The sequence below is a fragment of the Plenodomus lingam genome (genome assembly GCF_022343315.1).
Source record: "Plenodomus lingam strain CAN1 chromosome Unknown contig_26, whole genome shotgun sequence".
In the NCBI taxonomy this organism is placed as follows: domain Eukaryota; kingdom Fungi; phylum Ascomycota; class Dothideomycetes; order Pleosporales; family Leptosphaeriaceae; genus Plenodomus; species Plenodomus lingam.
In genome coordinates, this window is record NW_027093941.1 from 2123957 (window position 1) to 2139716 (window position 15760).

General features: G+C 38.8%; 3 protein-coding genes across 3 annotated transcripts; 2 read left to right on the forward strand and 1 right to left on the reverse strand.

Moving 5' to 3' along the window:
- Nucleotides 1–592: 592 nt before the first annotated feature.
- Nucleotides 593–1417, forward strand: IAQ61_007008 (uncharacterized protein; the record flags this gene model as incomplete). Its single annotated transcript, XM_003845848.2, has 1 exon — nt 593–1417. The coding sequence occupies one exon, from the start codon at nt 593–595 to the stop codon at nt 1415–1417; it is 825 nt and encodes a 274-aa protein (XP_003845896.2).
- A 1225-nt stretch (nt 1418–2642) lies between these two features.
- IAQ61_007009 (uncharacterized protein) lies at nt 2643–3089 on the forward strand (the record flags this gene model as incomplete). The annotated part of the gene is made up of 2 exons (XM_003845849.2): nt 2643–2733; nt 2989–3089. Coding segments are annotated over 2 exons (192 nt in total), but the record flags the coding sequence as incomplete, so codon positions are not given.
- An 8489-nt stretch (nt 3090–11578) lies between these two features.
- IAQ61_007010 (uncharacterized protein) lies at nt 11579–11914 on the reverse strand (the record flags this gene model as incomplete). The annotated part of the gene is made up of 1 exon (XM_066097398.1): nt 11579–11914. The coding sequence occupies one exon, from the start codon at nt 11912–11914 to the stop codon at nt 11579–11581; it is 336 nt and encodes a 111-aa protein (XP_065952875.1).
- Between the last annotated feature and the right edge of the window lie 3846 nt (nt 11915–15760).

Sequence of the window (15760 nt, forward strand, 5' to 3'; positions counted from 1 at the left end):
ATTCTAACCACTTAGAGTAAAGCCTAAGTCGCCTAACACTAAACCTATAGTTATATAACATGCTACCACTTATATAACTATAAAAATTTGCCGCTGTGACGTGGACTTGAACCTACAGGGATATTCTAACCACTCGGAGTAAAGCCCAAGTCGCCCGACGCTAAACCCATGGTCATATGACATGCCACCACAAGGCGATCCATTGGTTTCGGGCTGCAATCCGCACAGTAAAAGGTCCGAGCAAATGGTTCAAATGCATCATGATACGGTAGTGCGTCAGCTGCAGGCCGTCTTACTGATGCCATCTCGATCTGCAGAAAGCTGACATATTCTGTGCTACTAATCTTATTCATGGGCCAGCAGGCTACCAGGGCAAAACAAAGGCTTGCCGCCCAGGCCCTGCGCTGGTCCCCGCGGACTCTTATCAGAGTGCAAACTTTGTCTTCAAAGTCTCCTACCCATAGGTTGGCATAGCCATCCAAACCAGTGGCATTTACCAAATGCTTTCAGACTATTTCTCCAATTACGTATTCTCAGTAGTTTTGCAGTTACCTAAATGCGACATGTGAGACGCTTGCCACATCTTTGCTCGATGGAGATGGACGACAAACTCGCACTGCCCCTGAGAAGGCGGACACCAATCAATGAACTCGTGCCCCAACTTCGTGAAAAGTTGCAAGTTGCATCAGATTCTCAGAAAGAGCTAGCTTCTGCCAGACAAGAGCTTCTTATATATCGCAGAAGGGTAAAAATGTTGGCTCGAAAGGCTCAGCTGAGTCGCATAGATGTTGGCGATGCGGGAGCTGCTCTTCTAAAACGTCTTCGAGAATATTTAGCTACTCAACAAATTGCTTTTCCCACCGACTTGCACGATGCGTTTGACAAGTATGAGGCATTGCAGAAAGACTTTGGGGTACACGATTCCGGTTATATGCAGGCAGAACAAGAACTTTCGGCAAGAGAGTGGAGTTTTATGGATCAGGAAACCGACTTCTATCAGTATGGCTTACCTATTCCGACTCTTGAGGAGTGGGTCGATTTTGAGACACTAAAAAGCGCTGCTGGAGCTCCTGAAATATCCAGACCAGAGCCTCTCATGCGCAAAAGTCATGTGCCGTATCGGTTGAATACCTCGGAGTTCCCTTTACCATCAGATAAAGATGCCACGAGTATGGGGACTGACCCGTACCTTGCTGCTGTGTCTTCAAGTATCGAACGCAACCTTGATCATGTCCTTGCGGGACTGGGGTCATGGCAGGAGGCTTTCGAGATCCTCATACAAGATCAGACACAGCGACTGGATCGTAAGGAAGCCATTGGAGTTCCTGTAAACGTGCGAGCTCCCAACATCCAGGTCTGCCAACCATTATCGATGCACGCTGCCGTGTATTGGGAGGATAAGCTTCCTTCACGTTGAAGCGCATCGGATGAATAAGGAAGTACTTGAATCGAAACGAAAGATGCAAAATACAGAAATTCTGGATCTCAATTGCTTTCTGCAGTCATTTATGATTGCAAATCAACCGCAACGAGTATTCACCGACACTCATCCTGGCCAAGTCTTAGAAGATATATTAACTAAACAATTGTGCGGGAAATCCACTATCATAAATTTACATGGCTCTCTTCTAACGCCATCCCATCCCACCATCATCGATTGCTATCGGCCATCGGCAACGAATAGCATCAAGTGGGTGACAAAGCAGTCCAACAATCTCGTGAAGAAGAGATTATTACAAGAAGCGGGGATACAAGAGCTTGTACAGCCGAGCACAAAGCTCGATCAATGAGAAACGCTTAGCATCACCGCCTAGCCATTGTTCCATCAGTCTTGAGCTCTTTCATTGTCGGTCGGATCCATCTAGTGCAAAACCTCATGAGGTCCTGCTTAACAGCAACTTGGGGCAGAACACGCATGAAGTTGTCTACGAGAGAAAGACCAGGAAGAATCAGCACATGAAGTAAACAAAACCTACCCTTCTACAAATGCTTCGGCATCCAAGGACAAGGAACCAGGGAGTACGGTTCAAAATGACCACCAACATAATACCCTGAAGGATCCAAAAATCCTTTATTGCTGCTTCGAATGTCAGATAAGGAGGGAGACATGCATAGAGACCATGTCAATCGGGTGATTAAAAAAAGGTTCAGAGGAAATACAACTCAACGGCGGAGCTTTCAATTCGACGCATTGGTGATGAAGGTGTTTATTTCAGGACAAGATTTTCTCGACCGATAATGTGGGTCGTTCACTGTCCTGGCGCTGTTTTTTTTACCAGAAGTTAGGATCTTGTCATGTGGGCCTATACTAAGTCAAAGAGGCAATTATATTCTTCTACCCATAACTACATCGCTTTCTTGTACTTCTTAATCTTTCTTTCTCAGGAAGATGAAGGGGAACTGTTTTTCAAGCTCAAATATTTGGTACAGTACGGAAATGGAACCAAACGTTGCAGGTGTCATAAAACCAGCTGCAGTTAAACGCGAATAGGTATGTGTAAAGGTGATCGTCACCAGGATGAAACAGTGATTACTATGGTTTTTCTGCCGTTTTCACTTTGGCTGATATTTTACAGAGTCCTACACCTAAAATTTGCTTATTCTGAAATCGACTCCCTTGTTTCGGAATCATGAACCAAAAGCATGAGCGGCCGATAAGCCATAAGCGGCCTCACAGCTCCGCAAAGGTCGAAGTGGCGGAGAACCGTGACCAGATCTCTTCTATGTTTACCCGTAAGTTAATGTGTTCGGGCCGTCCGTGTGTCCTCTCCTACTTGCCGACTCAATCAATAACGCCACGCGGAGCCTCAGTCAATCACGCACGCAAGTGGGGTGCCGGATATGAATCAAATGACCTGGATCAAGATGTGAAGCGGAGATACCTCATCTTATCATGATTGGTTTGGACGAATTTTACTGACAGGAACTAACAGAAAAGCTGATAGAGTGTTGTACTCACAGGTCTGTCGTGCGCTCTGTCAATACAAGGTCGTGAAGAAATGTCGAAGGTAGTTTCTCCACACTGCCTGCATCAATATCTTTGGATTCTTGATGATCAGTGCATCGGCCGTGGTGGCCGCAACCTCTAGTACCACTGCCCGCCCTACTCTGGGTCCACTGGCGAATCGCAGGAGTTCTACGCGTGATGGCTTACATATGTTGCCCGTTATTCGTTCGCGTTGAGATCTGCTTAAAACAGAGAAAGCTTGCGCCTATCGACTAACTTGCATATGCGCCCGAGCCTTGTCTTAGACGCCTGCAATGCTTTGCCGATCACCCAGTCATTTCTGGCTAAATGGAGCTGAGGAATAGGAATTGAGCGACACAGCATCCATTCAGCTTATGTAGAGGCAGACGGACAATGGGAATATGTCGCGCTCAGACTCTCGCCTGTCAGATAGGGGGTCGTACTTGTGTAGCTTTTCATCTCAGGCCCAAGGTTGGCGGTTCAGAACCAGTCAAAGCTAGTGCCAGAAATGTTTGAGATTCGTGCAATGAGATGAGGTTGGGCTGTTGTTCACGAACGGGCCAACACGCAGCTCAGGAGGTCATTCACTAGCATGGCGTATTTGCCCAAGATGACCGCATAAGGTTAACGATGCAATCATACCATCGAAAGCCATCATTTAAGGCTAAAGCGTATGAATAGGCCTTAAATGCGTGGTGGCATGTCATATAACCATGGGTTTAGCGTCGGGCGACTTAGGCTTTACTCTAAGTGGTTAGAATATCCCTGTAGGTTTAAGTCCACGTCACAGCGGCAAATTTTTATAGTTATATAAGTAGTAGCATGTTATATAACTATAGGTTTAGCGTTAGGTAACTTAGGCTTTACTCTAAGTAGTTAGAATATCCCTATAGGTTTAAGTCTACGTTATAGTAGCAAATTTTTATAGTTATATAAACTAGCCTATAGTTAAGTATAAATTAGGGTAATTTAAGTAAGTAAATATAGTTTTTATTACTATCTTTTTTAAACATGTTCTAAACCTATTCTTAATAATATATAGGTATTCCTAAATACTATACTAGAGTTTAGTATAGTAGTACTAGATAACGTATCTAAACTAGATAGTAATATTAGAGATAAATTTAGGCAACTATATAAAGTGCTAGAGGAGGATAGTAGTAGTAGTATTAAGGAAGTAAGTAAAAGTAAATAGAATAAGTTTAGAATAGGTTAGTAACACGTTATAGGGGCATAATATATACCTTACTTATAGTAATAGTTAAGGACCACTACTTACACTAGCAATTATTAAGTATATAGCTATTCTCCTAGTATACCCTTAATTATATAGCTAAGGGTATAGGTATATAATACTAGTTTAGCAATATAAAGATAGCTCTTACCTAATAAGAGAAGAGGTGCTTATATAGGCTATATAGGTAACACGTTAAGAACATGTTCTTAAATTATTCTAATTCTAGTAGGTACAATACTCCTGCTAGTCTATCTATCTTAATAGGCCTACAACTTCACTATTCTTTAATAGCTAGCTAGTAAGCTAGTATAAATACTAATACTCTAGGGTAAAAGCGTGTAAGTATCTTAAGAATATATTATAAACATATTCTTATTATATTATTAATAATGCATTATATAATTACATCTAAACCTTAAAAAGTATAGTACCTAAGAAAATTCTATAAAGAGAACTATAAATAAGAAGCTATTATTATAGCCTTATTAAGCGCTTCTCTTTAAGGATTTATAAGGACTACTAGGTGTCTTATTATCCTATAATAAGGACTATAGTAAATTAGGTAGGGAGCAAAACTTAAACATATTTAAAACGTGTTAATAACAAGTTAGTAAATTATAGAATAGGCTTAACTATACATTAGCTATTAGAACTATAGCCTAATATCTACTACTAGGAAAAAATATTATTTTAGTTAGGTACTACTAGAGGTAGACTCCACATATCTGCAAGGTCTTCTAACTAGGGAGATATTAAATCTTTCTAGTAGTCCTGCTTTATATTCTATAGTTAAGCTATAGTTAAGCTAGATAAAGAAGTGTGGTAGGTATATTGCAACCTATTCCTAACACGTTCCTAACATGTTCTAGGCGTTAATTATCTATAAGGGCAAGGATCTCTATTTAAAATCCTGTGTAAAGTTACCTTCTAAGTAATTATACTAATAGATATAATAGTAATACCTTTTTTTACTATTATTTCTTTTAGTATATATACACATATACCTCCTCCTCCCTTAATACTATCTAATAGTAATATTAAGGAAGTAGTAAAGGTATTATAGCCTATACTTACTCTATAGCTTATATAATATAAGTTGTTTATAACCTATTATAAATATATTCCTAACTTATTATAGCCTAGTTCCTAAACTTAACCTAGCTCTAAACCTATCTCTAACTTAAAGGTTTCTATTTTATTAAAGAAATATATATTAGCTTTATAAATAAAGATAAAATCTCGCGTATTATAAAGCGTGAAAAGCTTCTATAGTTCCTATTTAAGAGTAGCCTTAGAGGAGTATACTATAAGTAGAGGACAAAGCATTAGGATCCTAAAACTATACGTAGTATAAGAGAATAGGTTTAGAACATGTTACTAATATATTACTACAGGCGTATATACAGCAAATCTTTATATTAAGCTTAGGTAACTTAATTATTTGCCTTTTTAAAGAGCAGGTATTAATTCTATTAGATTAAGACATGTCCTAGATAGATATATTATATAAGAGGTTATATAGGGCATAGGTAGAGATTCTAATAGTAATCTTCTACCTATAGGAAAAGAAGCGTATATATTAAGAATAGGTTTATAACACATTTCTAATATATTATAGTTATTACACTTAGCTAAATTATTATAGATAAGGATATAACTAAGATATATTAAGTTACTATTACTAACTTCTTTTAGAAGTGTAAAGCACTTATAAAAAGACAAGTATTATAGAGGTATATTTACTTATAGGGATTCTATAGGACTACTATTAATATATATAATAAGCAGATAATAGGTAAGTTTTATAGCGCACTATAACCTGTTTGTAACGTGTTTCTAACTTGTTTCTAGGACTTAGGCGCTATCTCTGGTTAATTAATCCCTATAAGCGTAACTAGCGCTAGCAACTTTAATCTTATATAAGATTTTATTAAGTATATCTATAAAGAAGTATTTATAAAGTATATAAAAGAGAGCTAGATAATACTACCTCTTTATATCTAAGTGAATTACTATAGGTATTAATAGCAGAGGAATACTTTTAGCTTGCTAACCTCCTCTTACGTAGGTAAATATATTCTAAACCTATTCTAAACATATTCCTAACTTGTTCTTATATAATTAGAACACAAACCCTCTAAAGATACCTAAAACTAGGCAATCTATAAGAAAAACCTAGTAATTACTGCTAGGATTATGTAATACTATAGTAAAATATTAAAAAAGGTATAGGAAAAACTAGAATCTTATTTAAATATAGCTAAGCAAGCAGGCTAGAAAGGATATAAAACTAGTAAGTATATAAGTATTCTTAAGGCTACTTAGAAGTAAGTTTATAACCTATTCTTAACCTATTAGAATTATATAAGTAATATTATATAGTGCACACTAGATAGATCTATAGGATATAAAAGAGTTTAAAGCCTAGAGCAAGTTTAGAATACGCTATAACTATAGAACTCCTAATAGGCTTAAGTAAAGGTACCTTAAAAAGCTTTAGAGGGGAGAAAGTAAGTCTTACGCTAGCGTTATACATATTTACTAATTAAAATATATTTAGAATATATTTAGAACACGTCCTATAATAATAATAATACTCTAGATAATAATAAAGCAAGTCTTGCTATATCTAACTTAACTAGATATATCTTAGCCCTAATAAGAAATAAAAGAGTATGCTTAAAAGCCTAAAGCTAGAGGGCAAGTAGTAGAGTAGTATTAGAAAGAAGTTTACTAGCCCCTTTTCTATCTTCTCTACTACTAGGCTCTTCTCCTCTACTAATAGTAACCTAAAGGTATGCTTTGTAAAACACGTTTATAACACGTTCCTAACTTATTATTAGTCTATAACTATAAACTTTATAATAAAAGGCTCTTCTTAGTAATTAGGCTCTAAAGGAGAGAAAAGAAAAGCTAGAGGTAGATAAGGAAGAACTTGTATAGAAAAAGGCACTATTTAAATTATAAAAGGCATAGTTTAAACTTAAGAAAGAGATAGCTACTTTTTATATAAGGTAGGGTTAGTCTATAAATATAGTAACTAGTTCCTAACTAGTTCTTAATATATTCTAGTCTATTATATAAGTATATATAAGTAGATAAATATATATTCTTTCTTCTTCTCTTTCTTCTTCTTTCTTCTTACACTCTATAAGAACTTTTTATATTTAAGAGTTTAATACTATTTTACTATCTATCTTTCCTAATATTATTAGATATAACTAGTTAATATAGTCTATAAAGATCTTTTAAAGTTAGTATATAATAGAATATGTTAGGAACACGTTGTAAACTTATTCTAATACTAAGTAGGATTTATACTAGCAATATATTAAGCTTAAGTTACTTCTATCTAATACTAGGGTATTCTCTCCTATAATATCCTACCTAAATAATAGGTGTATAGTATTTCCTAGCAAGCTTTTCTACTAGGCTATTTAGGCTAGATTAGGGGTATAGGAACTTTGTGGAGTATATATATATATAAGTTAGAACACGTTTATAATATATTAATAACTATTTTAGCGTTGCTTCTCTAATAGAGGCAATCTTATCTACTACCTTAAGAGGTATTATTCTAAGGTTTAAATAGCCCTAGTAAACTATAGCAGAATTATAATATAAGGCATTATAGAAGCAAGGATCTTCTATAGGAGCTTAATAGTAAATACTTAAGAACGTGTTCTAAACACATTAACAATACGTTCTCTACTAGTAGAGTAGACTATACTAAGTGCCTCCTCTAAGGTTTAAGAACCCTCTAAGATAGCTAGTCTATAATAAGAAGTAGTAGCTAGAGTAGAGGCTAAAGAGGAAGTAGAGAGTAAAGAAGAGGAGCAAATAGTTACTTCCCTTTACACTGTAAATAATATTTAGTAAAAGTAGTAAAAAGGAGATATAAGTCTAGTCTCTTAAAATATATTTAGAATATATTAATAATATATTATAGCTAGACACCTATAAATACTAGATTCTTCTTTAATCTAAGGGACTACTAGAGCTTTATAATACCTATAAAAGTAAAAAAAAAAAGTTATATACTATTAAAGGACCCTATAAAAGTAAATAGTACTTTACTTTTAGTAGATAGAAAAAAAAAGAGAAGAGTAGAGAGTTTATTTTAGTAATTACTACTACCCCTTTAGGTTATATGCTATTATATATTATTTATTAGAACCTATTCTTAACACGTTCTTAATATATTCCTACTTATTACTATTATTATCTCTCTCCCCCTCTCTAGTATCTTCTCTATCCTCCCTATCCTCCCTAGGCTCTACAAAAGTATACCGCAAGTAGAACTAGGTAGTATTCTAGCAGGAATTAGTAAGGTCTATACTAGTATTAAAGTAACAGTCTTAAAATATATTAGGAATAGGTTAATAATATATTATAAATAACTTACTATAGCTAGGATAATTATAAGCGTAGATAGTATAAGGAACCTAATAACCTTAAATCCTTAGTAGGGTAGATATAGTAATAAAGTTAAGCTATAATAAGTTAGTAACGTGTTTTTAATAGGTTCTTGTAGGCTATACCTTATTACTATTATAGCTAGTGCAAGTCTTCTTCTAAATTATATTTAGGAGGGTATTAGTATTTATAGGGGGGCCTATAGTAGCTACTAGCTAGGCTTAGAGAACTTCTATAAAATATATTAGTAATAAGTTTTAAATATATTCTAAATAACTTATAGTAAGGAGTGTTCTAGTAATTATATATAACCTTTATATAGAAGTCTATATATATTAGTATAACAAGTTAAGAATAGGTTAATAATATATTTACTCTTTGCCTTGCAGACCTCCTTTATAGAGGGCTAGCTAGTCTTCTTAACCCTACTAACCTTATAGTAGGCTATATTAAGCCTATAATCTTTTTTAGCATAGGTATATAGAGTGCCCCTAGTACCTAGAATAGCCTAAGAATATTAGAACCTATTTAGAACACGTTTAGAACCTCTTCTTACTCTATATAAGGTGCCCTTGTTATTAATCTTAGTATAGTAGTAGCACTCTCTACTCTCTATCTTAACTACCCTATTAGGGCTAACTATAGGCTATACCCTAATATTATCTAGGATATAGCTAAGGGCAAGGTACTATTAATAGTGCTTCTATAACCTGTTAAGAACATGTTCTAAATATATTTTAATCTGCTTACGTAGGATATAAGGGATATATTAGTAATAGGTATAGTAGTAGTAGCTTATAGTATTACTAGTATAGAATATATTTAGAATAGGTTTAGAACGTGTTGCAAAATCTTATAACATAATATTTAGTTAACCTCGCTTAGCTAGCTAGTAGAGCTTAGCACGGCCTAACCCTATGCCAAATACAAGTTCACGCAGCGCTAATTCTATGGTTATATAAACTGCGCCCTCCCTTAAATGCAACTACATTAGATGGAGAATAGATCTTCGATGATTATTGATACCGCATCGTACAAAGTTTGGAGGAAATTGAATTGGCTGACCTAGTCACTGGGCCTGGGGCTAGGGCGGTTAGACGAATCGACCAAGCCTCGGCCGAGACATGGAGAAAATTCAGACAATTTAGAACAGCTCTTCTTCGCCATGAGGCCCCTACTACAGTACAAAACCGGTTTACAGTAGCCATATTTATCTAAAGTAGACCAAGAAGTGGTTTAGGTAGAAGAAGTAAACCTAAATAGGGTTTATTATACCATGTATTCCACAAAATTAAACTACTTTTATTTCTACTTCTATTAATCTACTAGTATTAGTAATAACTAGTTTCCTACTAACTATTTAAGTATTTTACCCCTCCTTTCTTTAATCTTCTTTACTACCTCTATTACCACCTCTACCACCACCTCTATCACCACCTCTACCACCACCTCTATCACCACCTCTACCACCACCTCTATCACCACCTCTATCACCACCTCTACCACCTCTACCACCTCCACCACCTCCACTACCTCCACTACCTCCACTACCTCCACCACCTCCACCACCTCTATCACCACCTCTACCACCACCTCTATCACCACCTCTACCACCACCTCTATCACCACCTCTATCACCACCTCTACCACCTCTACCACCTCCACCACCTCCACTACCTCCACTACCTCCACTACCTCCACCACCTCCACCACCTCTATCACCACCTCTACCACCACCTCTATCACCACCTCTACCACCACCTCTATCACCACCTCTATCACCACCTCTACCACCTCTACCACCTCCACCACCTCCACTACCTCCACTACCTCCACTACCTCCACCACCTCCACCACCTCTATCACCACCTCTACCACCACCTCTATCACCACCTCTACCACCACCTCTATCACCACCTCTATCACCACTACCTCCACTACCTCTACCACCTCCACCACCTCCACTACCTCCACTACCTCCACTACCTCCACTACCTCCACTACCTCCACCACCTCTATCACCACCTCTATCACCACCTCTATCACCACCTCTACTACCACCTCTATCACCACCTCTATTACCACTACCTCCACTACCTCCACTACATCCACCACCTCTACTACCTCTACCACCACCTCTATTATCACTACCTCTATCACCACCTCTATCACCACCTCCACCACCTCCACCACCTCCACCACCTCCACTACCTCCACCACCTCCACTACATCCACCACCTCTACTACCTCTACCACCACCTCTATTATCACTACCTCTATCACCACCTCTATCACCACCTCCACCACCTCTACTACCTCCACCACCTCCACTACCTCCACCACCTCCGCCACCTCCACTACCTCCACCACCTCTACTACCTCCACCACCTCTACTACCTCCACTACCTCCACCACCTCTACCACTACCTCTACCACCACCTCTACCACTACCTCTACCACTACCTCTACCACCACCTCTACCACCACCTCTACCACCACCTCTATCACCACCTCTATTATCACCACCTCCTATTAGTAAAAATATCATGACTTATTATTATGTCATATGTGCGTATAGCGTGAAGCTAATCTTTTCTACCCCTTTTAGTCTTAGTTAGGTATTATAGCGTATAATAGATATAAAACTACTTTTTATACTTAATTTAAACCACCTATAATAAAGTAAACCACCACTTTAAACCTATTTACGGGTATACACGAGGTCAGTTTACACCTATATAGTAAACCCCTAGCGTACCATTCTACAGTAAACAATTTTTTACCGTAGTGCCCATTGATGTTCAAAATGACTACATTTTCTATCTTGAAGACGACAAATGATATAAAATGAAAGTCAGTTCGTCAGTATCTTGCACTTTGGCCAAGAAGTCAATTACAGTAATCTAAACCTCGTTGCAAGTACAATCCAATAATCTCCAAGAAATCATGTTGCGCGTCTAGAGCGGTGTACCCATAACATAAGTGGTGTGACCGCACAAACTACCGATAATGTCAGGATGCTGGGGCTCAAATTGATGATATGCATAATGCACAGCGACCGAACGAGTTCTGAAATTTGGCATGGGAAACATATCACGTCTTTCAATAGCCAAGTGTACAGTATTCTCGAGTGCTAATCTTAATGGACCCCTGGACCTATAATGAACCACGTCGTATGCAACTGCAGGTGGCTCATCTAAGGCAAAATACACATAGAGTACTTGCTCTAGTATCTGTCTGATGAAGTATCTTCGAAGTACTTTAACGAACCTGCATGATCTATATCTAACCATACAGTCTCTCTACATTGCAGACGTTTGAGCATGGTTGAGTTTTAATTAAAAAGTGGTGGTGCTTTAGCATCACACTATGGTACAAAATTGTTTACAGCAGAATGGTGACCTAGGGGTTTACTATATAGGTGTAAACTGCCCTTGTTTATACTAGTAAATAGGTTTAAAGTAGTAGTTTACTTTTATAGTAACGTTAGGGGTTTAAATTAAGTATAAAAAGGAGTTTTATTTCTATTATACGCTATAATACCTAAGACTAAAAGGGGTAGAGAAGATTAGCTTTACGCTATACGCACACTATAGTACAAAACCGGTTTATAGTAGCTATATTTATCTAAAGTAGACTAAGAAGTAGTTTAGGTAGAAGAAGTAAACCTAAATAGGGTTTACTATACTATATATTCTACTTTTACTTCTACTTCTATTAATCTACTAGTATTACGTAGTAATAACTAGTTTCCTACTAACTATTTAAGTATTTTACCCCTCCTTTCTTTAATCTTCTTCACCACCTCCACCACTCTACCACCACCTCTATCACCACCTCCACCACCTCTACCACCTCTACCACCACCTCTACCACCTCTACCACCACCTCTACCACCTCTACCACCACCTCTACCACCTCTACCACCACCTCTACCACCACCTCTACCACCTCTACCACCACCTCTACCACCTCTACCACCACCTCTACCACCTCTACCACCACCTCTATCACCACCTCTATTATTACCACCTCTATTATTACCACCTCTATTATTACCACCTCCTATTAGTCAAAATATCATGACTTATTATTATGTCATATATGCGTATAGCGTAAAGCTAAGTTTCTCTACCCCTTTTAGTCTTAGTTAGGTATTATAGCGTATAATAGAAATAAAACTACTTTTTGTACTAAATTTAAACCCCTACTATAAAAGTAAACTACTACTTTAATAAAAGTAAACCACCACTTTAATAAAAGTAAACCACCACTTTAAACCTATTTATAGGTATACACGAGGGCAGTTTACACCTATATAGTAAACCCCTAGCGTACCATTCTATAGTAAACAATTTTTTACTGTAGTGGCATATATAACATAATAATAAGTCATGATATTTCTACTAATAGGAGGTGGTAATAGAGGTAGTAGTATAGGTAGTGGAGGAGGCAGTGGTAGTAATAATAGAGGTAGTGATAATAGACGTGGTGATAGAGGTGGAGGTGGTGGTGGTGGTGGTAGAGGTGGTGGTAGAGGTGATAGTAGAGGTGGTGGAGGAGGTGATAGTGGTATAGGTGGAGGTGGTGGTAGAGGTATAGGTGGAGGTGGTGGTAGAGGTATAGGTGGTGGAGGTGGTGGAGGTGGTGGTAGAGGTGATAGTAGAGGTGGTGGTAGAGGTGGAGGTGGTGAAGAAGATTAAAGAAAGGAGGGGTAAAATACTTAAATAGTTAGTAGGAAACTAGTTATTACTACGTAATACTAGTAGATTAATAGAAGTAGAAGTAAAAGTAGAATATATAGTATAGTAAACCCTATTTAGGTTTACTTCTTCTACCTAAACTACTTCTTAGTCTACTTTAGATAAATATGGCTACTGTAAACTGGTTTTGTACCGTAGTGTCATCTAATCGAAAGAGAGTATTCTTTTTGTCCCTTAGGTCTAGATGTGGCAAGATCATTGGGCTTCTCGCGGCGCGGTGTAGAAGTGATGCAAGGTGTCAAGGAATAGTTGTGCCCTGGGACGTCTCGATGTTTTCGTATTTACTTGTCAAAATCGGGCAGTTACAATAGATCCTCTCTTAATTTTAGTATTCTGCTTGCAAGAAAAGCCTTATAATCAAACTTTGACAATCAAATTCTCTATTGAAGGACTTGCGCATCTCAATGTTGCCTATGACCATGGCTCTTCCGCTTCCATACACGGGTTGAAACAAGGTCTGCCTATGTTCACGATAGCTCAAAACATACCATCTGCAAGCGTGTATCAGTCTAGGATTAGTAGGTCATCGCTGCTCTGAGTACCGTACGCAAAAAGAAGGTAGAGGAAGCTGCATAGGAACCCAACATTTTCACCGTGCCAAGTAGCAAGGGTAATGCCCAATATAAAACAGTTTTGAGAAAAATCCTCAGCCATGCAGCTCTTCTCCCTCAATATTGATTTTCAGCCTCATCGGGCTCGGTAATGGCTCCTATCTTACTTCTGCTGGGCATTGCTTTGTCTCGAGCTGCTTCAGGTCAGCAACGCAGCGCGTCGAAGGCCTAAGCGCCAGTATTGGCAAATTACAAGTTCATAACATATGAGAGTCCGCTTAAATACTCGGTATCCACAATAATATCCAGACATTTGGTTGTTGGTGAGCACTAGAGAATCAAGTAGGTACCCACAGCGGGCGCTATGCAAACGCCAGACCCATTTTCCACGGTCGTCTATCAAGGATGTGTTTGACCGTGTCAAGAATGTGGTCAATCGTGAATCAACGTCCTTGACAACTGCGACGCGGAGATGCGACCTAGGACCAACAATCCATGCATCTGCGGAAATGGTTAGTGTCGAACCTGCATTTCGCCAGGTGACCTATCAGATTACTTGGAGTAACCATTGTATTACTCCCCCGATGTCAGATCATTTCGTATGCAGAACCGTTTCGTGCTGATTTAGATGAGGTTTGTTGTAGGTATATGCACCCCAATAGCCATGCTGGGCGACACATATTATGTCTTCCGATGTTCCATCATTGTAAAGAATGCGTCACCACAAAAGCAACAATCGACCGTATGGAATTTCCCCCCTTCAAGCATCTCAGGCGCGGCACTGAGCTGTGCGGCCAGTCATATTAGCACATATGATTGAGTCATCACGCCTGTTACTGTCAACGACAATATCCGCTTAATCATCTTTTGATTGGATAGTCATTTATGTCAAGGCTGCGTAAGCCCTTGCGCACGTCCAAAGCATCATAATATTGCACTACCCAGATTGCACAAAGGCTCCTATTGGACAGGACTGGTAGTTCACGGAGTTCCGCGCAGGACGAGGGACACGGGCTGACCCCCACGTGTCGTACATACAGTACCAAAGCAGCTCATCTCAGTCTCAGCTTTGAGTAAGCAGATCCTAGTCTGCAGGATGCAAGATGCCACAGCTGGCTATCAAGGCCCCAGGATGGTGAGTCAGACGACCCAAAAGCAACGGTCATAACTTGGACACACTGCTTACGAGTCTATTCTTGTCGATTGATCGTCGTGATCATGGCTTATTGCTCTGAAGAAAGAGATACGCAACGAATATCGTGCCGTTTGCCTGCCATCAGGCAACTCTGACCTGGCGCCTTCGGTCTGCCAATCGGAGGCCGTACCTAACAAGCGAGCATGGACATGATTTGGAGGTGTGCTCAGGCGTCGCGATAACTGGTAAGCGCATGGGTTAGCAGAAACACACTCGGATCGTCAATGCAAGAGGACTTTCGGCCTAGTTGGTCATGTTCACATCCTCATCTCATGCAAAGACAGAACGTCCATGCGATAGGTAGGTGAGATGCCAAGCGCGGGTGGGTTCCCACAGGGCTGACGGGGACCGGGCGGCCCCGAACTTAGCCTTCCCGCCGTCCCACTTAGTTACCTTAGGACCGGCCCGTTCACCACTGTATATATGCAAACTTGAGCAGAAAACCTGAGGCATCAAGACTGACCGCAGAATGGACTCATAGGGCTGGAGATTTGTTGACAGCGATCGACATTGTCCCCACAACTCTATCTTAACGTCATGTGTTTGAATCCTGAGCTCCAGAAATCATGGTAGCGAGTAACGAAATGAGCTTGGATCATGGCTGTGATTCGCTGCAATTTGTTTCCTTTT